Source organism: Podarcis bocagei (assembly GCF_964188305.1).
Source record: "Podarcis bocagei genome assembly, chromosome: 16".
Taxonomy (NCBI): domain Eukaryota; kingdom Metazoa; phylum Chordata; class Lepidosauria; order Squamata; family Lacertidae; genus Podarcis; species Podarcis bocagei.
The window spans coordinates 22,163,279-22,188,565 of record NC_138142.1 but is presented as its reverse complement, the minus strand read 5'-3'; the positions used below and the strand labels follow the sequence as shown (position 1 = coordinate 22,188,565).

At 47.8% G+C, this 25,287-nt stretch overlaps 2 protein-coding genes across 4 annotated transcripts in view; one reads left to right on the top strand and one right to left on the bottom strand.

Moving 5' to 3' along the window:
- The window catches only part of DDX54 (DEAD-box helicase 54), a 22,014-nt gene extending 6,724 nt beyond the window's left edge, over positions 1-15,290 (top strand). Inside the window, exons 7-20 of the mRNA XM_081175276.1 lie at positions 99-194; positions 1,897-2,018; positions 3,062-3,123; positions 4,477-4,608; positions 5,451-5,661; positions 6,044-6,178; positions 7,481-7,702; positions 7,836-7,909; positions 8,071-8,271; positions 9,433-9,575; positions 10,903-11,016; positions 13,548-13,652; positions 14,479-14,576; positions 14,944-15,290. Of these exons, the coding sequence (XP_081031402.1) occupies positions 99-194; positions 1,897-2,018; positions 3,062-3,123; positions 4,477-4,608; positions 5,451-5,661; positions 6,044-6,178; positions 7,481-7,702; positions 7,836-7,909; positions 8,071-8,271; positions 9,433-9,575; positions 10,903-11,016; positions 13,548-13,652; positions 14,479-14,576; positions 14,944-15,185 (1,957 nt within the window). The 3' untranslated portion in view covers positions 15,186-15,290. The remainder of the gene's footprint in view (positions 1-98; positions 195-1,896; positions 2,019-3,061; positions 3,124-4,476; positions 4,609-5,450; positions 5,662-6,043; positions 6,179-7,480; positions 7,703-7,835; positions 7,910-8,070; positions 8,272-9,432; positions 9,576-10,902; positions 11,017-13,547; positions 13,653-14,478; positions 14,577-14,943) is intronic.
- CFAP73 (cilia and flagella associated protein 73) lies at positions 14,585-25,287 on the bottom strand. Of its 3 annotated transcripts, none has more exons than XM_081175302.1 (8): positions 25,077-25,284; positions 23,516-23,621; positions 22,585-22,689; positions 22,280-22,480; positions 20,714-20,935; positions 19,014-19,172; positions 17,732-17,869; positions 14,585-14,868 (listed from the first exon to the last, which is right to left on the bottom strand). In XM_081175302.1, the coding sequence occupies exons 1-7, from the start codon at positions 25,133-25,135 to the stop codon at positions 17,750-17,752; spliced, it is 972 nt and encodes a 323-aa protein (XP_081031428.1). In that variant the 5' UTR covers positions 25,136-25,284; the 3' UTR covers positions 14,585-14,868; positions 17,732-17,749. The 3 variants fall into 3 exon arrangements, with proteins under 3 accessions (XP_081031428.1, XP_081031429.1, XP_081031430.1); XM_081175303.1 differs by having other exon boundaries at positions 14,585-14,859; XM_081175304.1 differs by lacking the exon at positions 19,014-19,172 and having other exon boundaries at positions 25,077-25,287.

Below are 25,287 nucleotides of genomic sequence, written 5' to 3'. Positions count from 1 at the left end.
ATTTCAATCTGCCGGGCTGGCACAGGTCCAATGCAGTATTCTTTCTGAACTTGTAAGAAAACCCTGCAGCCACTGTGTCCTTTGCTTGCCTCCCACAGAATCATTGCAACTCCTGGCCGGCTGATGCATGTGGCCATAGAGATGAAACTCAAGCTGCAGAGTGTGGAATACGTGGTCTTTGATGAAGCAGACAGGTGAGTTCCTGGCCACTTGGGGGAGCGCCTATTTTCCCAGGCAGGAGATCGGGCCACAACATTCGAAAACGGGAACATAGGAAGCCAGCTTCTGCTGAGGCAGGCCTTCGATCCATCTAGGTCAATATTGTCTACTCTGATTGGCAGCGGCTGTCCAGGATTTTGGACAGGTCATCTTTCCCAGTTTTACCTGGAGATGCCATTGGGCATAGAACTAGGGATCCTCTGCATGCAAGACAGATGCTCTAACCACTGAACTTCCCTTCCCTTATGCTGAGTCAACCTCCTGGTCCATCTAGCTCAATATTCTCCACACTGACTGGCAGCAGCTCTCCCGGATTTGTAGAGTTGGAAGGGAGCACGAGGGTCATCTAGCCCAACCCCTTGGAAACCTTTGGCCCAATGTGGGGCTCGAACCTACAGCCCTGGGATTAAGAGTCTCACGCTCTACCAACTGAGCTATCAAGAATTTCAGAGAATGATTTCTGCTAGTCCTGCCTGGAGATGACAGGGATTGAACTGGGACCTTCTGCATGCAAAGCAGATGTCCTGCCTCTGAGCGGTGTTGCTTGGTTCTTCCATTTAGGGAAGAGAAGCATGGTGACACCTGTGTTTTTGTGGACAGTTTTGGCTTTTTTCAGTTGTGAATTCTTGGTGGTGTGTGTACCCCATGTGGAAAAGGAACTTCTGAGCCAAAACAATCCAAATTCCAAGATTAGCTGGCTGGGGTTGATGGGACTTGTAGTCCAAAATATCTGTAGATTTGATGAAGGCTACCCTTTAAAACTGGGATGCTTGGTCTAAACCACAGAGCCTAGGACTTGCCAATCAGAAGGTTAGCGGTTCGAATCCCTGCGACGGGGTGAGCTCCCGTTGCTTGGTCCCTGCTCCTGCCAACCTAGCAGTTCAAAAGCATGTCAAAGTGCAAGTAGATAAATAGGCACCACTCCAGCAGGAAGGTAAACGGCGTTTCTGTGCGCTGCTCTGGTTCGCCAGAAGCATCTTAGTCATGCTGGCCACATGACCTGGAAGCTGTCCACAGACAAACGCCGGCTCCCTCGGCCTATAGAGCAAGATGAGCGCCGCAACCTCAGAGTCGTCCACTACTGGACCTAATGGTCAGTGGTACCTTTACCTTTACCTTTTACCCTTTAAAACTACATAGGTTTTCTTTTTAATGAAGTACCTTTTGTCTTTGTGAGATATATCTGTTGCCATGGAATTCCTTCCATAGTGTGTGGCTTTTTAAAAATGAAACTTCGGTTTGCAAGATATTCTTATAGCTTCTCATCCCAACCCTTTCCCTGTTCTTCAACCATCTTTGTACAGTGGTACCTCGGGTTACAGACTCAGGTTACAGATTCCGCTAACCCAGAAATAGTACATCGGGTTAAGAACTTTGCTTCAGGATGAGAACAGAAATCGTGCTCCAGCGGCACGGCAGCAGCAGGAGGCCCCATTAGCTAAAGTGGTACCTCAGGTTAAGAACAGTTTCAGGTTAAGAACGAACCGTATTGGAAACCAGAAACTTCTTCCAGGGTAGCGCCACTCTGGAATTCTAAGAAAACAAAAAATATATAAATCTGTTTTAATGTTGCTATAAACTGCCCTGGTGGTTTGTGAGTGGAAGATGTAGAAGATGTTCTTCTCCTGTTTGCTTTCTGTGTCTCCTCAAAACGCCTTTTCCCGCTTACCTTGCCAGGCTCTTTGAGATGGGCTTTGCAGAGCAGCTGCAGGAGATCATCTCGAGGCTGCCCGAGAACCGCCAGACCGTTCTCTTCTCTGCCACCCTGCCAAAACTTCTCGTGGAGTTTGCTCGAGCTGGTAAGGAGACGGACCTGGTCTTGGGTGCCGGCTTTGCTTACTGGAGGCCCAATCTCACAGTTCCCCAGAGAGGGGGATTGCCCATGAAACCACTCTGGAAACCGTAGCTCTGTGACGGAAATAGGGAGGTCTCTTAGCACCCTTCGCAAACAGCATTTCCTGGGATTCATGACTGTTTTTAGTGGCCGGAGAGTCCTTTTAAATAAATCCCCCGGTCCCATTGATCTAGATTGCTGAGAGCATCTGGAAAATACCTTTATCCTCATTCCAGAGTGAGATGTAACCAGGGTGGATAAAAATCAATAATTAAACTAAAAATAAAAAAGGCAGATTCTTTTTTATTTAATTCAGATTTTTTTAATTTAAATCGGGTTTTTTTAAAAAAAATCTTTCTAAAGATAGTTTTCTATTTAAGTTACATTGTAGTCCAACGGCTATTCATCAGGAAATAAGGGTTTTAAGTTTTTCATGTGTGCTAAAATGCAGTCTGGTGTTGTTTTTTAAAAAAAGTTTACGCCAGTTAACAAACATGGATACATATGCTATAATGTTGTTGTTTTAATTAAATAAATTGTTTAAATTGTTATTAAGGAAATTTATTGGAATTTATTACTTTATTGGAAGAAGAAAAATAATAAAGTACAGCAGAAAAGTTGTCCAAATATAAACAGTTAACTTACTAAACCTCACAATAATTTCATAATTATCAGTCTATGTATTTCTAATAGTATAACCAAATCAGTATTTTCTGATACAACTGTAAAACTACTCTGAATTTTTTTTTATTCCAAAAATGAAACCTTTGTCTGGTTGTAAATATTAAGATTATACCAGCAAGAATGAGTCTTTCTGGGAAAAAAAAAAGATTTAAATCAAGTCTTACTGACTAGTGATTTAAATCAAGTCTTACTGACTAGTGATTTAAATTGTGATGTAAATCGATTTGATTTAAATCAAATCCACCCTGCTGAGAGCATCTGGAAAATCCAGAGTGAGCTGTAGCTTCATATTCTCTCCCCTCTGCCCAAACTTCCTGTCTACAGGTCTTACAGAGCCGGTGTTGATCCGACTGGATGTGGAATCCAAGCTGAGTGAGCAGCTCAAGGTAAGCAGGAAGTATGGTTATCTTGGAAGGGGCAGTTTGGGGAAGGGGAGGAGTTTGGCATTGGGATCTGCCGAAATTGGGGAGCGGGGCACACGTGGCCGTTTGTATGGCTTCCCTGTTGCTGCTCCTCTAGTCTGCTTGAGCCAGCTTGGCAGTTGTGCTAACTCAGGGGTGGGGAACCTCTGCCTCAGTGACCACCCTTGAGAGCTCTCTCGGGTATTATTTGCTTGGCTGGAGTGTGCCCTTAATATTGCTCCTCCCTTGCCTGAATGGAGGATAGAGAGGAAGCTATACTTTTGTGCGTCTGCCCAGTATCAATGGGCAGGGAGTTCCAAAAATGCAGGCTTTGCCGTACTGACGGATCGTTATTATTCTTTTTGGCAGCTTGAACATTATTTGGCACTTGTACAAAATGCCAGTTTTCATCCTTGAGTTTGGGGTTTGTGTGTAGGGAACAAATGAGGTTTTAAAATGGCGGCTTTAAACAACAGTGGAGGTCTGAATAAAGCAAGGATGGAGGAGCACAGAAGATAATACAGGGGCTTGAAGTAGCTGTGAGGAGATGGGAGGTTTGGGGGGAATGTAATGGAGCAGGGTGGGAGGCTGGAAGCAGTGTGTAAGTGGGGGTCATAGCTGTCAACTTTTCCCTTTTCCTGTGAGGAATCCTATTTGGAATAAGGGAATTTCCCTTTGAAAAAGGGAAACGTTGGCCGCTGTGGTAGGGGTTGGTGAGCAGGGGCAGCAGCCCATGTGTATGTATCTAACTACAGTGGTACCTCGCGTTACATACGCTTCAGGTTACATACGCTTCAGGTTACAGACTCTGCGAACCCAGAAATATTACCTCAAGTTAAGAACTTTACTTCAGGATGAGAACAGAAATCGTACTCTGGCGGCGCAGCGGCAGCAGGAGGCCCCATTAGCTAAAGTGGTGCTTCAGGTTAAGAACAGTTTCAGGTTAAGAATAGACCTCTGGAACGAATTAAGTACGGTACTTAACCCGAGGTACCACTGTATTTCCTAAGCTTCAAGGAGGCATAAAAAGCTGCCTTATACCAGATTAGGTTGACTTTGAGTGGTTAGTCTCAGGGCATTTTTTCTAGAAAAAGAGGCTCACCATGAATGCCTCCCATGTCCTCTTATCATGGCAATGATCCTGGAACTGAGTTTCGGTGAGTTCTGGCTGGGGGGGGGGGAGCCCTGGTTCAGCCAATCTGCCACCCTCCTGTTGTCAAAAATGTCTTATTCTGGGGAGGGTGTCAGATTGGCAAAGACTGAGCTAGACCCTTCCCAGCTGGGAGAAAACTCAGCAGGCACCAATACTGACAATTAAACACCTAATCATCCTCACAGCTGTCTTTCTATCACGTGCGTGCGGATGACAAGCCAGCCCTCCTGCTGTACCTGCTGAGGACGGTCGTAAGACCGCAGGACCAGACGATTGTCTTTGTGGCCACGAAACATCATACAGAATACCTGAAAGAGGTATGCGGCTTGTTGAGTTATGTGTCATAGGCGGCATTCACATGGCAATTCACACCATTTTTGCTGCTGTCGGCAAGATCCTTACTAATGATTTCAGGTCGGTGGGCATATTATCCTCTAATAAACAGGACTAACATGGGGCTGAGTCTCCACGTAACCCCTGTCATATTTGATGGTTATGTTTTTAAGGTTTCCTTTAAAAGTTGGATTGTCTACACAGGACAGGAACGGGTTGTTGTTGTTGTTGTTGTCTCCCGCCTTTTCCCCCAGACTCTAGGCGGCTTACAGATAAAATAGAAACAAGTCAAAACGGGGGGGGGGGGGGAGTCATTGAAAAGTTATTAAACACTAATAAAATTAAAACTATCTGTCTCTTTATATACACACAATAGGCCCACAACTTACACACATGCGCTTTAGGCACATGGCAAAAAAAAGGAAAGAATAGAAAAGGGATAGAGTTTCAGGGAAAATGACTTTGGCAATCCTCACCCATCATTGAAACCAAGGTGTTTTGACTGCACACGATTTTGGCTTTAGGCGCAGTCCCCAAAACATAGCCCCCGCCTAAGTTGCAGGCTTATTGTATGTACATGCAAAATATCTATTAAAAACACAGACATTTACAATAAAAGCATCATGGCAGCAAAATGATTTTTCTTCGAAACGATGAGGACTAGAAACTTGCCGGGTGTTTAAAGAAAAGGGTAAAGAAGTTCGAAAGCGCCATTCCCAATTTCAGTCCCATTCTGTACCCCATGGACACCTGGGGAACTCGAGTGATACTTTTGATTTCTCCTTACTGACCTTCAGTTTGCTTCCCCTCACTGATGCTCCTGCAGCTGTTGACAGCCCAGGGTGTGAACTGCACGCATGTCTACAGCTCCCTGGACCAGACGGCCCGGAAGATCAACGTGGGCAAGTTCATCCATGGCAAATGCTCGGTGCTGATCGTCACCGACTTGGCCGCCCGGGGCATCGACATCCCTCTCCTGGACAACGTCATCAACTACAGCTTCCCGGCCAAGGCCAAGCTCTTCCTGCACCGTGTCGGTGAGTTCTTGAGGTCTGGCACCTTGTGCAGCTTAACTTGTGAAAGCTGCCTTAAGTCAGTTCATCAAGGCCACCATCTTAAGGGTCTGGGTGCAGAGGTGGGAGGAACAACAGCTTGGGCAGTAAAGCATACACTTTGCATGGCGTTTTATGAGTGTTCCACCCCTCATTGGCTACTGTCAAGCAGGAACTGGAAGCACCTGTCAAACTGCATAGGGACTGGAACCCTTTGACTGCAACACATGGTGCTCTGTAGCTGTTCATCTTTGCCCAAATGGTCCCTCTTTTTTACAGCAGTGGTTGGAGATTAAAGCTTAGAAGACAGATTAAACAAACCTTTTGTGCCATCCAACATTTCTCTTCTCTGTTTTGCTTTCTCCAGGCAGAGTGGCCCGGGCGGGGAGAAGTGGTACGGCTTACTCCCTGGTGGCGCCGGATGAGACCCCCTATGTTTTTGACTTGCACCTCTTCCTAGGCCGGCCCCTCATCCTTGCCAACCCTCACGAGAAGCCCACAGGTAGGTCTGCCCTCGTTAGGTGGCAATAATTAGCAGGCCTGCTCTTGGGAATTGATTTTTCTTTATTGCAAGTATAATAGATTGGTCAAAAAAGGTTGCTGCCGCAATTGCTCACAGGGCTATCAATCAATGTGTTGCATGTTTTATTCCTTTGTTCTGTTACATTTTGCAAATTTAGAAACCTCTTTATCCCCTGAGGCCATCAAAACAGTATACAACACAGTTAAAAGAAGACAAAATGCAAATTCTCACAGTTGAAAGTGCTTCTACAAATTCTAAAAACAGTAGAACCATCCTTACAGCTGTGCAATTAGTTAGTATTTCATAAATGACTAGGTCATATTCTTAAACAAAAACGTCTTCAGTAGACTCCTCAATATGGTGATGTTGGGTGCCTTCTTAATTTCTGTGGGAAGCTCATTCCAGAGGGCTGGAGCTGCAACACTAAAAGCCTGGTTTTTACACAAACTGGGCACACTACTGGGGCATATGATACTCAGCAATGCCCCAGCTAAGGAAAGCAGTTCCTGGGCATGGATATATGAGGTGAGGTGATCCCCTATGTAACCTAGTCCCAAGGTTACAAAAGCCTGCTGGATCAGGTTGGTGGTCCATCTAGTCCAGAATCCTGTTCTCACAGTGGCCACCCAGATGACTGGAAAAAAATCTGCAGGCAGCAGGACCTGAATCCAAGAACGCTTTCCCTGCCGCTGTTCCAGCAACTGCTATTCAGAAGCATTACTGCCCTTAACCTTTGTGGTTAGTAGCCATCGAATGTTCTCTCCTCCACAAATTGGTCTAATGCTCTTTCAAAGGTTGGTGGCCATCACTTTGGGAGAGAGTTTTAGCTGTGCAGGAAGAAGTTTACCTGTCTTCCCACATTTGTTGGAAGTCTCTGAGTTTCTAGTATTATGAAAGCAAGAGAGAACCTTTTCCTCTCTCCAAAGCCTCGCCTGGAACTAACACAACCGGAGCTGGTCTTGCCACTTTCTCCCCCCCCCCCAATTTTATACACTATTTTTTTCCTTTTTATGACTCCTGCACTCAATGAATGACCTCATTATACCCTCGCATTACATTTTTGGTTGCATGCTACACAAAATCAGCAGGATGTATGCATAAAATTTTGGGAAGGGGGAAAAAAAGGTTCCCCCCCCCAGCAATATCAAGGTGAATACCTGGGGAAAGCATATTCCACAGCTGTGGTACCACCACCAAGAAGGCCCTTCTATGATAGCCACCCATTCCTCTGGCAGGGGCCCTGCAACAGCTCCCTGACTACTTCTCTTTCCCCCCTTTCAGACACTGACGGCATCTTTGGCCGTGTCCCCCAGAGCATCATCGACGACGAGGAGAGCCTGCTGCAGACGGACCACGAGCGCTCGCTGGAACTGCAGAGCCTCCGGCGAGTCTCTGACAATGCCCAGAAGCAGTACCTGAAGTCGCGGCCTGCTCCGTCGCCCGAGTCCATTAAGAGGGTCAAGGAAATGGACTTCAGCCTGTTGGGCATCCACCCCTTGTTCAGTGAGTGGCTTACTAAAAAATAATAATTTTATTATTGATACCCTGCCCATCTGGCTGAGTTGCCCCATTCCTAGTCTGCTGCTGCTCCATCACACGGGGGTAACCTTCCCCTCCCTGCTTTGTGTCCCCGAAGGTCTTCGCTTTGAGGGGGAAGAGATGGAGCGGCTGAAATTCGTGGACAGCATCAAAAGTTACCGTTCCAAGGCGGTGAGTGTCGCGAGGGACCCCTAGCAGCAGACCCCGTGCCTCTTGGCATTAAGGGAGCCCTGGCACGCGCCTGGTGAAGCTGCACGCCGGCGCCAGGGCAGGGTTCGATTCTGCTTTGCCCTGACAAACGTCACCCCCCCCTCCCTTGATGTTGTTTCTAGACCATCTTTGAAATCAATGCCACCAACAAGACTCTGGCCAGCGACGTCATGCGGGCCAAACGTAACCGGGACCGCCAGCTCATTGACCGGCACCAGCGGAAGCAGCAGGAGAGACTCTCCTTGGCGGCGGAGAAGGTCCAACGTCTTGCTGTGCCGGCGACCGCAGAGCAAGACCCAGAGGAAGAGGAGGAATGCATTCAGGTAGGGATGCGGTGGGGCTGGTGGGCTTCCTCTCGGCTTCAGGACAGACTGGGGAACCCGTATCCTTGCAATGCTACCCTTGGACGTCTGTGACTACCCTTGGATGCCTGTTCTGGAGGCTCCAACTGGAGCAAAACGCTGGACTACTAGTGTGGACAGACATATTGCCAGCACATGACTCTGGTGCCCCAAAATCTGCACTGGCTGCCCATAAGCTACTGGGACAGGTTCAGGGTTCTTGCATTCTTTTTCAAGGCCCTGAACAACTCTGGTCCAGGACACCTGAGGTACCCTCAGATTCCTTAAATCCATGCCAGATCATGGAGGTCATTGGGGGAGCTGCTGTTAGTGGTCTCCCAAGGCTTGGATGCATGGCTTATATCCACCAGGATCCGAGCTTGTGGTCAAGCAGTATATAAATTGTTTAAATAAATTTCACAGTAGGAAAATCTGGATCCCGTAACCTCTGAACCCTTAATGCTAATTTGCTGACCATGGCGAGGGTCTGAAACCTACTTTAAGATGGTGACAGTCCCACCACCACCTTCATCATCACCACCACCACCTCCTCCAGTGGTTGGAAATCAGAGACTACACCTGTTGTTGACTTTTGAAAATTATTTTTAAAGGTTGTTGTTGTTGTTGTTAACACAATTCTAACAGGACAAAACAATCCCTTTCCCACCCCTTAGAGGAGACAAGGGGAGCCTATAGTAAAATTTTAAAAACAAGAAATCCAAAAACATTAATTGGTCAGTACAGCCCATCAAGAAGCATCACGGTTCTAGTCCTCGATGTTCGTAGCAGCCGGAGAGTTTTGTAAGCTGCTGGGAGATGTGCTTGCGTTCCTCTCGAGCGCAGAGGGTGATGTTTGCCTTCTGTGCAGCACGCGAGCACTTGCCTGTTGAAGACGGGGGATGGCGGCCCCCTCAATATTGGGGTGTGGGCTCGGACCCGTCCCAAAATATTGAGGGGGCCAAAGCCCCTTTGTCCCCTATGGTTGGCGCCCCTGGTGGTGTGCTTGGGGAAAGCGCAGGCCCGATGGCACGCTCCCTGGGAGTAACGCAGAACCACAGAGAACCACAAACCCAGTGGAACTGGCCCGCCTTCCTGAATATCGAGGGTTGCTGACCGTTCTTAACATTTTCACACGCACCCCAGGATGTTTTCTCCAGCGTGGTGGGAAGGAAGCGGAAGCAGCCCCTGGATGGAAAGGACAATGGGAAGAAGCAGAGGCTGGCGACGCAGCAGGAAGGAGAGTTCTACATCCCATACCGGCCGAAGGACTTTGAGAGCGAACGAGGGTAGGTGGCAGCAGTGGGAGAACGCAAGCGGCCAAAATTGTGGGAACCTTTTGGGGAAAGTGTATTTCCGAGGTTTGATGGCTCATAACACCTGATCGGCTCTCTATAAACACCCGTGCTCACTGGCTACATTCAAATGAAGGAAATCTCCTGCATATCATCAACGTAAGCAAGTTGTGCTTCCTTTTTCTGGTTATTTGGCTATAACGTTTGATAGACTACAGATAATTGAACAAACTTTGTTGCATTACATTTATTTATTTTTCTTTATTTTTTTACCAACAACCAAAACCCAACAGTGAAACCCCCCCAGGCGGCTGATACATTGAGTATACATAATCAATAATAACATATTCAAATCAACCATATGTACAATTCTATATACATTAACACTTTTCGCTCCACAAGGTTTATTTAACTTTGTTGCATTACATTCTTCATTAAATTATCTTTTAATTGATATATAATTTTATGGTGTTACTCAGAATAGGAAAAAGTGGTGTTATGAGCCATCAAACCTCAGAAATACACTTTCCCCAAAAGGTTTCCTCAATTTTGGCTGCTAGCGTAGCCTCCAGTCCGAAGGGTCCTAGCTCAGTGGTAAAGCATGAGAACATAGGGCAGGATTTCTAGGTTAGAGAGCGGGAGAGTTAAGAGGCGAAAGAATACAAAATAAAAAAATTCCTTCCAGTAGCACCTTAAAGACCAACTAAGTTAGTTCTTGGTATGAGCTTTCGTGCGCATGCACACTTCTTCAGATACAAATTATGCATAGCGTGCAGAAAGGGGATAGAGCAACATGTTCCTCCTCCTCTCTTGTCCCGGGGTCAAGATTCCTATTTGGGCTTCTGGCTTGGCTGGTATGGGAACAGGATGCTGGACTAGATGGTCCATTGGCCTGATCCTGCAGGGCTCTGCTCTGCTTGTGTTCTCACAGGATGCTGTCTCTCTGTACTGAGCTTGGTATCATCTACACAGACTGGGAGCAGCTGCCCAAGGTTTCAGACAGGGGAGCCTTTCCCTGTCCTTACCTGGAGGTGCCAAGGATTGAACCCCTGGCCTTCTGCATTCAAAGCAGGTGTTCTGCTGCAGAGCTGTGGCTCTTCTCCCAAGCAGAAGACCTTCTTCGGCTGCAGAAAGTCCTAGGTTCGAACCCTGCCCTCTCCCGTTAAAAGGGTCCAGGTGATGGGGAGAGACCTGTCTCCACCTGGGACCCTAGAGAGCCCCTGGCAGTCGGAGCAGACAGCTTTAAGGCGAACGGGCGAGCGGTTTGACTCGGGGTACAGCTGGTGGCTTTTCTTCCTGACCTTCACCTCTCAATGCCCAGGTTGTGCGTCGGTGGGGAAGGCACGGCGTTCGAGCAACAGGCTTCCGGAGCCGTCCTCGACCTGATGGGCGACGAGAATCGGAACATGAGCAACAGCAAGCAGCTTTTGAAATGGTGAGTAGGGCTCATAATCAAAGGGGTTTGCGTGGCTGTTCTGTTTTGTTTTTGTAAGTGGGCAGAAATGTAACCGTTCAAAAACCTTTCTCGTCAACGGAAGGCTCCTAATAATTGATATTTGATGGACTGAATTTGTGCATGGTGAATTTATGTCTCTCCACCCCCCTGCCCCCAGATGCCCGGAGTGGAAAATGCACCCACAACTGAAAACCAAATCAGTCATTCTAGAACGTTCTAGAAACATTCCTTCATCCCTTCAAACACACATATTTGATGCCTCCCCCTCCCACATTGAATGTGGTTGTGCAGGGGTTGGTTATGGAGGCTTGCCTGTTTGTTTGGGTTTTTTTTTAGTCTTACCTTTTTTATTTATTTCATTTATATTCCACCTTTCCTCCGGGGAGCTCAAAGTAGCCTACATACTCCCCCCCCCCATTTTATCCTCACAACAACGTCCTTGTGAGGTAGGTTAGGCTGAGAGATGACAGGCCCAAGGTCACCCAGTGAGCCTGAGTGGGGATTCGAACCCTGCTCTCCCAGGGTCCTAATCCGACACACTAACCACTCCACCATACTAGCTCTTGAGGAGGTGGGGAGAGATGTAGGTATTCTGCCTATTTGTGGGGAGGAGAGTGGTGGCGATTCTGAGCACTTCCAGTTTCTGTGCCATGAAAGGGGTATTTTGTGGTGCCCACAACAGTTCCTTAGATTTTCAAATGGGACTTTGGGCACCAAACAGCTTGGAGCTGTACAGCGAGCTTATTCTACATAAGATCATTATGTAGCCCAAACAGCACCATCTGGGTGGTATCGGCAGGTTTCGAAGATTTTCAGAAATAAGATTTTTAGCTGGGGGAAATCCTGACAAAACAGCTTACTTGAGGGACTCCACTTGCTTATGGAAAACATCTGGCTGTTCGGAGGGTAGGGGGAGAAAAACAGGGTTTTTAATTTGTGTGTATGTATGTAATGGAGTATTCTGGATAAGGGCCTGGCTGGCTGCAGGAGAACCCCCACAATGCACCTTGTCTCAGATCTCATTTGGTAATCTCTACAGTGAAGTCGGTGCTATTTAGCAGCAAGAACATCACAACGTGCGCACAATCACCACTGTTCTCAAATGACCTTGAATGGTTTTATCGTTTATCATCATTAGGTTTCCAAGGTTTGGCATGGGCGGATCACCTTTAACGGTAACCTATTACTTCAGTGAAAGCTTGATTAACAACAAACATCGTCTTATACTTCCCACAATGAGCTACTAATAATAAATTTGGTGGGCTGTTGGGGGGGAAACACACAAGGCCATCTGTTGATACATAAAACATTAGCCTGGGTTTCCAGTCAGCCTTTGCTAGGTTGCTCTGAAGCTGCTTGTGTGCCATTTTGCGTTTGTAGCCAGGATTGTGACAGCCTAAGCACTCTCGGCACCCTGAACAAACAGCTCCCATAATTCTTTTGAGGGGAAGCCATGACTGTTTAGAGTGGTATTGCACCGCTTTCAATGTATGGCATGAATGGGGCCTATCTTAAGATGCACATCAATTGATAGTTAGTGTATCCATAATGCAAACTGATGGTGGCTTCTTCTTTTTTCTTAGTATTATTCATAGATAGTTATTTTCTTTTAAAAATGTCCTTCTTTTTTTTTTAATTTGCAATTCTTGTTTCAAAGGGGTGAGCAGTTCCAAAGTTCACTCCTTTGAATGACGGGTGGGACCCGAAAACAAGGGTTGGGGAGACCCTTCAGATGTTGCAATTGCCCTCATAGCTGTCAACGTTTTTCTTTTTTTAAGAGAAATTCCCTTATTCCGAATAGGATTCCTCGCAGGAAAAGGGAAAAGTTGACAGCTATAATTGCCCTCCCAATGCCTGCTGAGCCTGCTGGGAGTTGGAGTCCTAGCGACATCTTGAGGGAGCACCAGGCCTAACTGTTCCTGCCCTAAAAGACTTTCCATCAGTTCAACCAACAGGTGGTGGTCAATTTTTTTTATTAAATCTTTATACCGCCATTCATCCGCAGATCTCGGGGTGGCTCACAACACAAATGTACAAAATGAAAACACAAAATACATAATCAAAACAAGAACAACAAAAAAACACACAATCCAATAAAACCTGCTCCCAGCCCCCAACAGTCCCTCCCCCCCCCCCCACATACACACATTTAAAGGGCATCAGATGTCAATTGGCCAAAGGCCTGGCTGAAGAGGAATGTTTTCGCCTGGCGCCTAAAAGTATATAATGAAGGTGCCAGCCGAACCTCCTTGGGGAGAGCATTTTGCTCTACAGTGGTACCTCGGGTTACAGACACTTCAGGTTACAGGTGCCGCTAACCCAGAAATAGTACCTCAGGTTAAGAACTTTGCTCCAGGATGAGAACAGAAATCGTGCAGCGGCAGCAGGAGGCCCCATTAGCTAAAGTGGTACCTCAGGTTAAGAACCGTTTCAGGTTAAGAACGGACCTCCAGAACGAATTAAGTTCTTAACCCGAGGCACCACTGTATTTGTGTCTCTCTCTTCTCCAGGGATCGGAAAAGGAAGAGGTTTGTGGGGCAGACGGGCCAGGAGAATAAGAAGAAGATCCGAACGGAAAGTGGTGCCTACATCAGCAGCTCCTACAAAGGCAACCTGTATCCTTCCAGCTGCAAATGGCTCCATGGTAGAGCATGCAGTAGGTGCCAGGTCCATCCCTGTCTGAAATCCTGGGCAGCTGCTGCCAGTCAGTGAAGACAACACTGAGCTAGAGGGACCAATGGCCCGAATCAGTATAAGGCAGCTTCCTATAGCATTCCTGTATCGTCCAGAAGGGTGGAGAGGGCAAACAGATAGGGGCCACGTAGCTGTTGGTTTGGGGATAGAGGAAATGAGCCCGGAGAATAGATTATTGAGGACAGGAGGCGATATTATTCTTTGGAAGCCGAAGCACTGTCATATCAATGAGGGCAATGGCTTGTTCTGTACAGTGGTACCTCAGGTTACATATGCTTCAGGTTACAGACTTCACTAACCCAGAAATAGTGCTTCAGGTTAAGAACTTTGCTTCAGGATGTGAACAGAAATCGTGCTCCGGCTGCGCAGCAGCAGCGGGAGGCCCCATTAGCTAAAGTGGTGCTTCAGGTTAAGAACAGTTTCAGGTTAAGAACGGACCTCTGGAATGAATTAAGTACTTAAACCGAGGTACCACTGTACTAGATTATAGCAGGGTAGATTTCAGTTGAACGAGAGGACAAGCTTCTTAATGTCAAAAGGAGTTTGGCAGAGGCAGAAGTTCCCCACAAGACTTGCTAAAGAGTTGCTGCCCTCTCGAGCTCCTCAAGCATCCACTGGGAAGCCAACTACTCTTTTGATGAGGTTGGGGAGAAAGGGTGTCTGGAGTGCAAGCAGCCTATGGTCTATATTGGCACGCTGCTTGGAAAGAGTATTGATGGTGTGGTTTCCTGACCTCGCGTACCCCAGCTACGACAAATGGAAAAAGAAGAACAAGATCGATGATCAGGATTCGGACTCGGATCGGGAAGGAGAGCGCAGAGCTGGGAAGAAGCGGAGAGGCAGGGGTGAGTGTGTTCCCAGGGAGGGGACATGGTATAGGAGTGGTTTCCCCTGGCTCCCTCTTACAACTTAAGGGTCTATTTCAGCATCCCTAAAGAAAAGACATTATGGACGGTATTTCATTCACCCTACCACTTTTGGCAGGAGGTGGAAAATAGGCCCATCTTTTAAGGTAGAAGTCAAAACGTTTTGCTCTTGGGAAAGGTCATCGTGTTGGCATATGGAGAAACATGTTTGAGGCAGGGTAGTTCTTCAAGCTTTCAAGCGTTCTGGGAATCCTAACAGCAGCTTGTGGACCTAATAATAATAATAATTAATAATAATAATACTTCAATGCAATAATAATGCACACACTTGTGATTCCTTCTGAAGGTGCCCACCCTGCCCCATCTTCCCATGGCAGCCGCGGTCCCCAGCAGGGGAAGGTCCGCTCCGAGCTGAAAACCAAGCAGCAGATCTTGAGGCAACGGAAGAAGGCAGCCAAACTGCGCTTCCTGCAGAGCGGCAGCTTGAAGCGCCTGAAGTCGCGCAACCGGCAGAGGGTGCAAGAGATGCGCCAGACGGCCTTTGGGCGAGGGGCAGCCAAGAAGGGCAAGATGCGGAAGAGGATGTAGGCAGGGGCAAAGCCGGTGCGAGCTGGCTTCCGAGAGCTCCGCCGACAACCGTCATTTATTTGCTGTGTAAACTCTGGGGAAGATTAAAAGCACCCTTTTACCAAGCTTCTCCCTCCTACCTTTTCTGTTAATCGGTTTGGATCGATGCCATCTTCCACCCCCAAACCTTCCTCTGCTGTACCCTCAGCTGCTGCTCTGAATTTGAATCTGGGCTGGGCTGAACATTTATCCTGAGGGTCTCCCCCACCCTCACCTGTTCTCCATCAGTTACTGAGCCCCCCCCCCCCCCAAAAAAATCACCACTGAAAAATTAACAAAGAGGAGACAGTGGGCTGCATCTGACGTGCATTTTCACATGTGCAATTTCAACCATGCACGGGCTGGAACAGCACAAATTGGATCTGTGCAAAGTGGAGAGCTTAAAAGCTCTGTTCGCACTGGGGCCCGTTTGGAACTACCTGGAGCAGAAAGAGCTTTTAAGCTCTCCGCCTCGCTCGGGGGCAGGGGGGAAGGCCTGCTCAGTGCACCAGCTCTTGGATGAATATGTGACACCCGGCATGAGCATCCATAGCCTCCCGGGTTTTGCGCACCTTGCCCCCACGAGCAAGCCTAAACAGACCCAGCACAAAGAGAGCTTTGAAGCTCTCAGCCTCGCTTGCTTTGGGCAAGGCCTGCTAAGCAGGCTGGCTCTGGGGGTTCTCTCTTTCTGCCCCTCGCCCACAATCCACTGGGGCAGCTCCGGGGGTTTGGGTATACGTGATTTTCACCTATGTGCAGAACCCTTAGGAGCAAACTGCTGTGGAAGATGTGCTCATCCTGTATATGTTTAGTTCAAATCGGAATGCACCTGTTGCGGAACGCAGGTGGCGCTGTGGTCTAAACCATTGAGCCTCTTGGGCTTGCCAATCAGAAGGTCAGTAGTTCGAATCCCTGCAACGGGGTGAGCTCCTGTCTATCTGTCCTAGCTCCTGCCAACCTAGCAGTTCGAAAGCACGCCAGTGCAAGTAGATAAATAGGTACTGCTGCGGCAGGAAGGTAAATGGCGTTTATGTGCGCTCTGGCTTTCGTCACGGTGTCCCATTGCGCTAGAAGCGGTTTTGTCATGCTGGCCACATGACCCGGAAAGCTGTCTATGGACAAATGCCGGCTCCCTTGGCCTGAAAAGCGAGATGAGCGCCACAACCCCATAGTTACCTTTGACTGGACTTAACCATCCAGGGATCCTTTACCATTTTACCTTAGTCCCATTCAGAATGCACCTGTTGGAATTGATGGAGCTTGCCATCTGGCGTCTGTTAACTTCAGTGTGTTGTCTCCAATGTAGCGCCACAGCAAAGTCGCCTAGCTTTAAACTTTCTCTGCTGGCGAAATGGTTTTGTGCCAACAGAACGGAGACTGCCTGAGCAAGAGGACCAGCGATTTTGCTTGAGCAACGGGTTATGCAATCCATTGTACAGCGAGCTCCCACCAGCACAGCTGCTCTGCGTGGTTTGTCAGTTGCACAACATTAACACTCGCCCACCTGCTGGTCCAATAGCTCCTTCGTGCCAGTGGACAGAGAACGTTGGGGACAGACTAGGGGGTTTACTCTGATTAGAACTATACGGGTGCATTTAGACATGGGGAAGAGTGCATCGGTTTTCCTGGTTATAATGCTGGTGCTTCTGTCCTGGTGTTTGGAGCGGGGGCCTCAAGGCAACAGACATTAAAATAAAGCAAATGGGACTTGTGTCAAACTGTCCCTTGCTCAAGTTTTTGATCACTCAGTTCCACTCCCCCTTCTTTTAAGGTTCTCCCCGCTCCCAGAAAACATCTGGATTCAGTGGCCACTGAGCACATTCTCTGTGGTAGCCCCTAAGTTGTGGAACTCCCTCACAAAGGTGTGCCTAGCACTTCTTGTTGTTGTTGTTTAGTCATTTAGTCATGTCTGACTCTTTGTGACCCCATGGACCAGAGCACACCAGGCACTTCTGTCTTCCACTGCCTCCCGCAGTTTGGTCAAACTCATGTTCATAGCTTCGAGAACACCGTCCAACCATCTCGTCCTCTGTCGTCCCCTTCCCCTTCTGCCCTCCATCTTTCCCAACATCAAGTTCTTTTCCAGGGAGTCTTCTCTTCTCATGAGGTGGCCAAAGTATTGGAGCCTCAGCTTCACGACCTGTCCTTCCAGTGAGCACTCAGGGCTGATTTCCTTAAGAATGGAGAGGTTTGATCTTCTTGCAGTCCATGGGACTCTCAAGAGTCTCCTCCAACACCATAATTCAAAAGCATCAATTCTTTGGCGGTCCAGCTCTCACTTCCATACATTACTACTGGGAAAAACCATAGCTTTAACTATGCGGACCTTTGTTGGCAAGGTGATTTCTCTGCTTTTTAAGATGCTGTCTAGGTTTGTCATTGCTTTCCTCCCAAGAAGCAGGCATCTTTTAATTTCGTAACCTGTTTTAACTTTTCTTAATTCTGAATTTTAAAGGGTTGTAACCTGCCCTGGGGCCTGCTGGTTGAAGTACTGGTAATAAATTTGATGGTGATGATAATAAACTCACCCCAGGAGGTTGAGGTGGTTAGTTGGGGTCTGTCTCGGAGCGAGATGCTGCTGCTGTTTCTGGCTGAGGGACTGGCATGGGTTCCCCTTTGCGGAAATTGGCTAGGATGTCGTTCAAGTCCACGACACAAAGCTCAACCTGGTAGCATCAGAACAACAGAGATTCGTAAAAAGATTCAGTCTGGGGCAAACATTTATTTCATGGTTGTAAAATGGAAAACAAACTCAAAGTGCTTTACTAAAGAGTTAAAAGAATAAAATTATCAATAAGAACAAATAAGAATAACGGAAAGACCTTTGCAAAGTTAAATAACAATAGACTAAATTTTGCCAATTTGCTGCCAGGCCAACTTCAAGGCGTTTGCTATTCTTAAAAGCAAACCTTAACAGCTTGGAACCAGTTTACTTGCTCCTTATGCGCCCACCTGACAGCTCCAATCTGCAGAACTCACATGATTGTGCAGATTGCACATCATAATAAATCAATATCTTAATGCTGCAGCACCCCAACTTGGGAACTCCCTGCAGGTGCTTCGCTATACTCTGCTATAAATATTTTTGGTTAGGCAAGCGTACCCAGACAAGTAGAATGCCAGCAAGCATTTAAAACTAGATTTTTTTTTTGTTTAGCTCATTGTCAATTACATTTAAGTGTTTTCCATAGTTGTTGTTTAAATGTGTATATACTGACCATTTCATTGTTTTATTCTTTTTGCAAACCACTCTGAGGGTCAGTTTCTGGGGCTCTTTTAAAAAATCAACTGAGATATCAATTTTTGTGAAATGAGTAAGTGAAATTCGAATTTGAATAAATCCCACCCCCTGCTGACAAACCCTATTGCCATGCTGAGGGAACAGGCTTTTTTGTGAGGGGTGGGAAATGCAACCCCCTACCCCACCCCATTCTGAAGGAGATTCATACAAACAAGACCCCTTTTCGTCTAATTCTTGGGGAAGGCTTTGGGTTTTTTGGGTAAGGAGCAGAGGGTGGGGTAAAGAAGGAAATTAAAGAGGAAAGGAGCGAATGTAAGAGCTCTGCTGAATCAAACCAAAGGCTCAGGCAGCTGGAAAGCTGCCATTTTAAACTGCCAACAGAGCAGGCACAGTGCCGGGCATTCAAGGACAGTGTGGGAATTTAAAACGGCAGCAGTCCAGGCCCATCAACCCCAGAGAGGCCCAAGATTGGTGTCTGAACTGATGGACCTTTCTGGGGCCCTGTTAAGTTGCCCACTGCTTGCAAAGCTCCCAATAAGCCGCTTAAAAGGAGGGGCCTTCCCACTGACCGCATCGAGTTGGGCTGCCGTGTCTTCCATAGGCACATCGGCTGGCAGCTTCCTGTGCTTGGCAACCATCTGGAAGAGGTTCAAAGCTGCCAGCTTGATCCGCCCAAGTTCCAATGTCTTGTCGGCAGCAGTGTTCTGGATGCAAACCCAGTTAGACTCCTGCAGTAGGCCAGTGTGATAGGAATTTTATGGTCTTAGATATATGGTAATGTTCATAAGTGTGCCAACCAAGCACGTACATAGATCAGCACAGGAAGACCGACCTGGAACCATTTTGATTTCTAAACTGAGCAAATGTTTTCTCTGCAAGGTCAAAGTGTGAAACCTCCCATTGTCTCTTTCCTCACAAATCCTGTCTTAAGGGCACATTTAAGATATGAATAGGGTGTGAGCCTGTGACCTGGTCCAGGAACTAAGTATTTATCATTACAAAAGACTAGCCAGGCTCCCCAGGAAATCTAATCAAGTAACCTGCCAGACAGGAGAAAAACAACATTCAAATTTCTGTTTAGACCGTCTTTTCTGTGATGTAGGTATGATGTATCTGGGGGTGGTCTTGATCTACAGGGTGGCAATTTCAAAAGTCTTTATAAGGCTTTGTGTGCCATTTTTCTGGGTTCCTCCTCTCTCCTGTGGGTGAGGGGAGCACCCTGTTGCAACAGATCAATAAAGATCAAGCTTACTAGCAAGAACAGACAGTTAGGGCTGCCTCTCACCTCTTTCATGCATGTGTGAGGAAATTTTGCTGAACTACAACTCCCATCAGCCCCAGCAAGCGTGGCCCATGAGCAGGGATTGTGGGAGCTGTAGTTCAGCAAAACATCTGGAGGGCCAAAGGCACCCCACATCTGCCCTGCACGTGCCTAGGCTTTGTGTATTTTGTTTATTTCCCACCTTTTTCTCTATAAGGAGCTCGAGGAAGCATGCTTGGTTCTCCCCTTCCTCATTTTAATCCCTACAACAACTCTGTGAGGTAGTCAAAATAAAAAAATTCCTTCCAGTAGCACCTTAAAGACCAACCAAGTTAGTTCTTGGTATGAGCTTTCGTGTGCATGCACACTTCTTCAGATACACACCTACCTCTGTGAGGTAGGTTAGGCTGAGGGGCCTTGTCTGGCCCACGATCACTCCCAGTGAGTTTCATGACTGAGTGGGGATTTGAACCCTGATCTCTCTCAGGTCCTAGTCTGACCCTCTAACCGCTCTACCCAAATGGCCACATTACTTTCATGCACAGAGTTTCTGAGTACAGGGCGGGGACAAACTAGCCCAGAAGGAGCATGACGTGTCCCCCCACCAGAGTACTACCCCTCCCCCACGTTCCCCATATGCATAAAATTCTAGAAATCAGCTATTATGGGAAGATGTATTCTACATTGCCTAGGGATGCCGTGTCCCCAAAGTGAAAAGATCAGGGACAGAGTTGTTCAGCTTTTCGGGGGGGGTACATCTCCCCCCCCAAAAAAAATTTATTGGGGCTTTTCTTTGATTTTTAAAGAATTTAAAAAAAAACAAAAATAGCCCAACTTGACATAGGATTTCCCCGGACATTTTGCTGATTCGGCAAAAACCCACCCGTACGCCATTTTTCTGAGTGATTCCCAGACGTATCCGGGGGAACCCAGATGTATGGCAGCCCTAGGATTGCCTGATGGTATAGAAAGGTTTTTGACGGTTTATCGTGGATCCCATCGTCTTACCAGTTCCAGGACCCTGGTCTGGGCTTGCTCCAGCTGCGCCTGGAGTTCGGCCACCCGGTTGTTTTGCTGCAAGATCTGGTTGCTGCTTTCCTCCGTGTAGCGTTGCAGGCGGGCACGCTCCTCCTCCACGGCTTCCTGGCCAAAGAGCTCCCTCTGGGCCAAGGTGGCCTGGGTGGCCATCAGAGCCTGGAACTGGGCAATCAGCTCTGGGATGCCCTGAAACTGGGATGGATAAGAGCATGGAGAGTAAAGGCATCCTTGAACAGTCTGTACAGGACTACAACTCCCATTATCCCTGACCAATAGCCATTGCTGATGGAGCTTCCTGCAGCCAATGAGAAGCCGCGCTTTGGTTTCCGAACATTTGGGAAGTCGAACAGATTTCCAGAACAGATTCCATTCAACTTCCGAGGTACGACTGTACTAGCCATGGGAAAATGAAATATACTCGGAGTCGAGAGTGGATTTCATGCTCTTTATTCAGCTCATAGTGGTGAGGAGGAATGGAAGTTCCCCCAGAATGTCTGCCTTATATACATTATTTACACAATGGGCCCCACGTGATTGGCTAATTCCGGGATTCTCCTGTAGGCCAATCAGGTTGAGGATTCCCTTCCACCTGGAGCTGGATTGGGTGGCTCCTGTGGACCAATCAGACTGCTGCATTCTGGATCCTATTGTTCTAGGACCAACCAGACTAATAATAATAATAATAATAATAATAATAATAATAATAATAATAATAATAATAATAATAATAATTTTATTACGGATGTGAGGGCGATCTGGCTGCGACATCTGTCACCCCATTGATCGCCAGGGTTGATTCGGCTGATCTGGCTGGCTAGGCGGGTGTCCCCTTCCTCCCTCACCGCTCCATGTGCGTCCCTCCCGAAGCTGCGCGCTCGGTGGAAGAGGATGACCATCCCAGATAGAAGGAGTGTACCGTTCTTCGGTCAAGGGTATACGATAGCTGCGCTCCCCTGCTAGAACCTCCAAACAAGCTCAAGGTCCATTTGTAGGAGAATGTAGGGACCAACCAGACTGCTGCATTCTGAATCCTATTGTTCTAGGACCAATCAGACTGCTGCATTTTGGATCCTATTCAACTCAGTACATAACAGAAAGCTCCAGGGACACATAGCTCAGTGCCGGAGCATCTGCTTTGTGTGCAGAAGGCCCCAGATCTAATCCCCAGCAGGTAGAGCCGGGTATGTCTGAAACCATGGAGAACAGCTGCCATTCAGCACAGACAATACAGTGCAGGCAGTGTTCTGACTTGGTAAAAGACAGCCACCTATGTCATGATGGCCACAGCTCAGTCATAGAGCTTCTTGCATGCAGAAGGTCACAGGTTCAATCCCTGGCAACTCCAGGCAGGACTTGGGCAGCTTCTGCCAGTCAGTGCAAGCAATACTGAGCTAGATGGACCAATGGATCCAATACAGTATAGCACAGTTTCCTATGTTCTGGCTGAAGGCCTTGACTTGTGCCAGAAACTTCACACAGGGAGGGTTTTGGGGGGGGTCCTCCTAGTCATGCTCTCTCATCTCCCCACCCTCTCACCTGCTCCGTCTTTTCCAGAACCTTCTGCAAATACTCTGGGAAGGCCTTGTGTCTCTCCAGCTGCCACTGCAGTTTGTCCTTCACGGCCAGCAGGTGCGCAATCTGCTCCTTGAGGCGCTCAGCTTCCGCCACTCTCTGGGCCGCTTGTTGCTTCTCCTCGCCAGCCTTCCGGAGAGCCCGGCTCCGCTTGGCATCATTGTCCTACGGGAGATGGGCCTACGGATCACGAGAGCCGCACAGAGAGGCCTAGCTGCATCCCTGCCGACCACACCACCACATCACTCATCCCCTGAGCGCTTACAGACCTTCAGGAACTTGTCAAACTTTAAAATGGACTTTTTGAGCTGTCCCTCTTTGCGCTCCAGTTCCTTCCGCCATTGCTGCAGCTCTTCCATTTTCAACTGGAATTCCTTGGAAGGGGGGCAAAGGAATGTCAGTCGGGGAGGAGTCAGGCAGGAGAGTTTTCTCTTTTTCTTATTGGCTTACTACCTCAGTAGACGGTGGGAATGCTTTGGATGTAATTTATCTTGGTTACAGCACAACATTTCTCAAAGTTCCCTGCGTTGTTGCCGTAGCAAACTGGACGCATTCAAGCTAAATAATAGCACCATCACGTGGAGCTGGAGCTGGTTGGAAAACCACCCTCATCGAGGGCTGCCGATCAGTGTAGACCACACTGAGGTACATGGACCAGTGGCATGACTTGGTATAAGGCAGGTTCCTGTGCCTGTTCCAAAGTCTAAGACAGGCATAGGCAAACTCAGCCCTCCAGATGTTTTGGGACTACAACTCCCATCATCCCTAGCTAACAGGACCAGTGGTCAGGGATGATGGGAGTTGTAGTCCCAAATCGTCTGGAGGGCCAAGTTTGCCTATGCCTTATGTAGGTCTTTCTTATATGAAGCCAAACAGTGAGGGCTGGTCCATGCGGTGAAGAAGGAACTACCTCACTAATCTCATCAGCCCTCTCCCCTGACTACCTTCTTTCTTACAACCAGTCCAAAAGTTAGCCCTGGCTGCCATCTTTTTCCTCCTCCATCTCTGTGTCGCCCTTCTAGAACTCAGCAGAGAGGAGGAGGAGGCCAAAATAGGATCAGTCAGACCTGCCTGTCAGTGACTGTGGCGCCATCTACTGTTGGACTCCCTGCCTTCTCCCCAACCACTCCCAACTGGCACACCAGCCACCACTTGGTCCAACAGATGGTTTGGAGTGGTTCTCCAAAGAGTTTGCATTACCTCTTTCTGGGCCAACAGAGCTTGTTCCACCTCTGCCAGTTCCCTTTGTTTCTCCAGCAGACAGCAAGCAGGAGGCAAAAAGTCCTCTTCTCTTTCAGGAATTTTCCTGAAACACGTACACAGAAGGGTGTCAAAAGCCCTGTCCAAACTTCGTCCAAGAAATGCATCGAGGGAGACAGGCTAGTTTAGCATCACACCACTGCATCTGCTGCTACAAATCCTGAGGCTGCAATGTCTAAGGTCACATCCACTATACACAGGAAGCGCATGGCTTCCCCCAGAGAATCCTGGGAACTGTGGTTTGTTAAGGACGCTGGGAACTGTAGCTCTGTACATTTCCGAGCACAATTCAGAGTGTTGGTGCTGACCTTTAAAGCCTTAAACAGTCTCAGCCCAGTATACCTGAAGGAGCGTCTCCACCCCCATCATTCAGCCCGGATGCTGAGGTCCTGCTCCGAGGGCCTTCTGGCATTTCCCTCCCTGCAGGAAGTGAAGTTACAGGGAACCAGGCAGAGGGCCTTCTTGGTGGTGGCACCCACCCTCTGGAATGCCCTCCCATCAGATGTCAAGGAAATAAACAACTATCTGACTTTTAGAAGACATCTGAAGGCAGCCCTGCTTAGGGAGGTTTTTAATGTTTGATGTTTTATCGTGGTTTTAATATTCTGTTGGGAGCTGCCTAGAGTGGCTGGGGAAACCCAATCAGATGGGTGGGGTAATAATAATAATAATAATAATAATAATAATAATAATAATAATTAATAATAATAATAATAATAATTTTATTATCATCTGTCAAAGTTGTAGGCCACATTCACTTTATAAACTTCATGCACTATGACACTTAAACAGTCATGGCTTCCCCCAGAGAATTCCTGAGAACTGTGGTTTGTTAAGGATGTTGTCACACACACACACACACACACACACACACACACACACACACACACCATTCCCCTCACAAAGCTACAGTTCCAAAGCTTCCTGAGAAGGCAGATTGATTGCAAAAACTTTCTGGAAATTGTAGCTCTGTGAGGGGAATAGTGAGGATCTCCAAATAACTCTCTGCACCCTTAACGAACTTCAGTTCCCATCATTCTTTGAGCGAGAAGCCCTGCTTGTTAAAGTGGCACAGAGGCACTATACCCAAATCACCCCTAGTCTGCAAGTGTTTTTAGAGGGGATTCTTTCCATGGGCGTAGCCAGGATTTTTGTTGGGGGTGCAAGCTTTTGTTGTGGGGGGGGGGCAGAACCTCAGATTTGTAATGATTTGTATTATTTTCTCCTGATTTACGGGGGGGGGCAGCTTCCCCCTGCCCCTCCCCCTTGGCTACGCCCATGATTCTTTCCATGCCGCCCTTGAAGGTGCTGGGAATCGATGCTGCGTCCTGGGACTTTTTGCACTAGCAAAGCGCGTTGCTCTACCGCTGAGCTAAGGCCCGTCCTTTTAACCCTTGCGGAACCTTCGCCCGCTACTGTACAGTCAGTACAGTCTCCAAGCCAGTGTCCTCTTCTCTCTTTGACCCTTCCCCTCCAAAAAAACCCCCCAACCCCCACTTACATCTTTTGCAGTCTGTCTAGCAAAGCCGCGCGCACTTTCTCCTCCAAATCCGAAGCCATCGCCGCTTGTCCAAAGCCTCCCTTTCCTCTCCTGCGGCCGAACTTGCAGCCCACGAACGAAGAGGAACAAAACAATAGGCGAAGCAGACTTTTTTTTTTTGATTGCCGGAGCAGCGCGAGCCCCAGCTGCCCGTTGCTAAGGAGACAGTCAG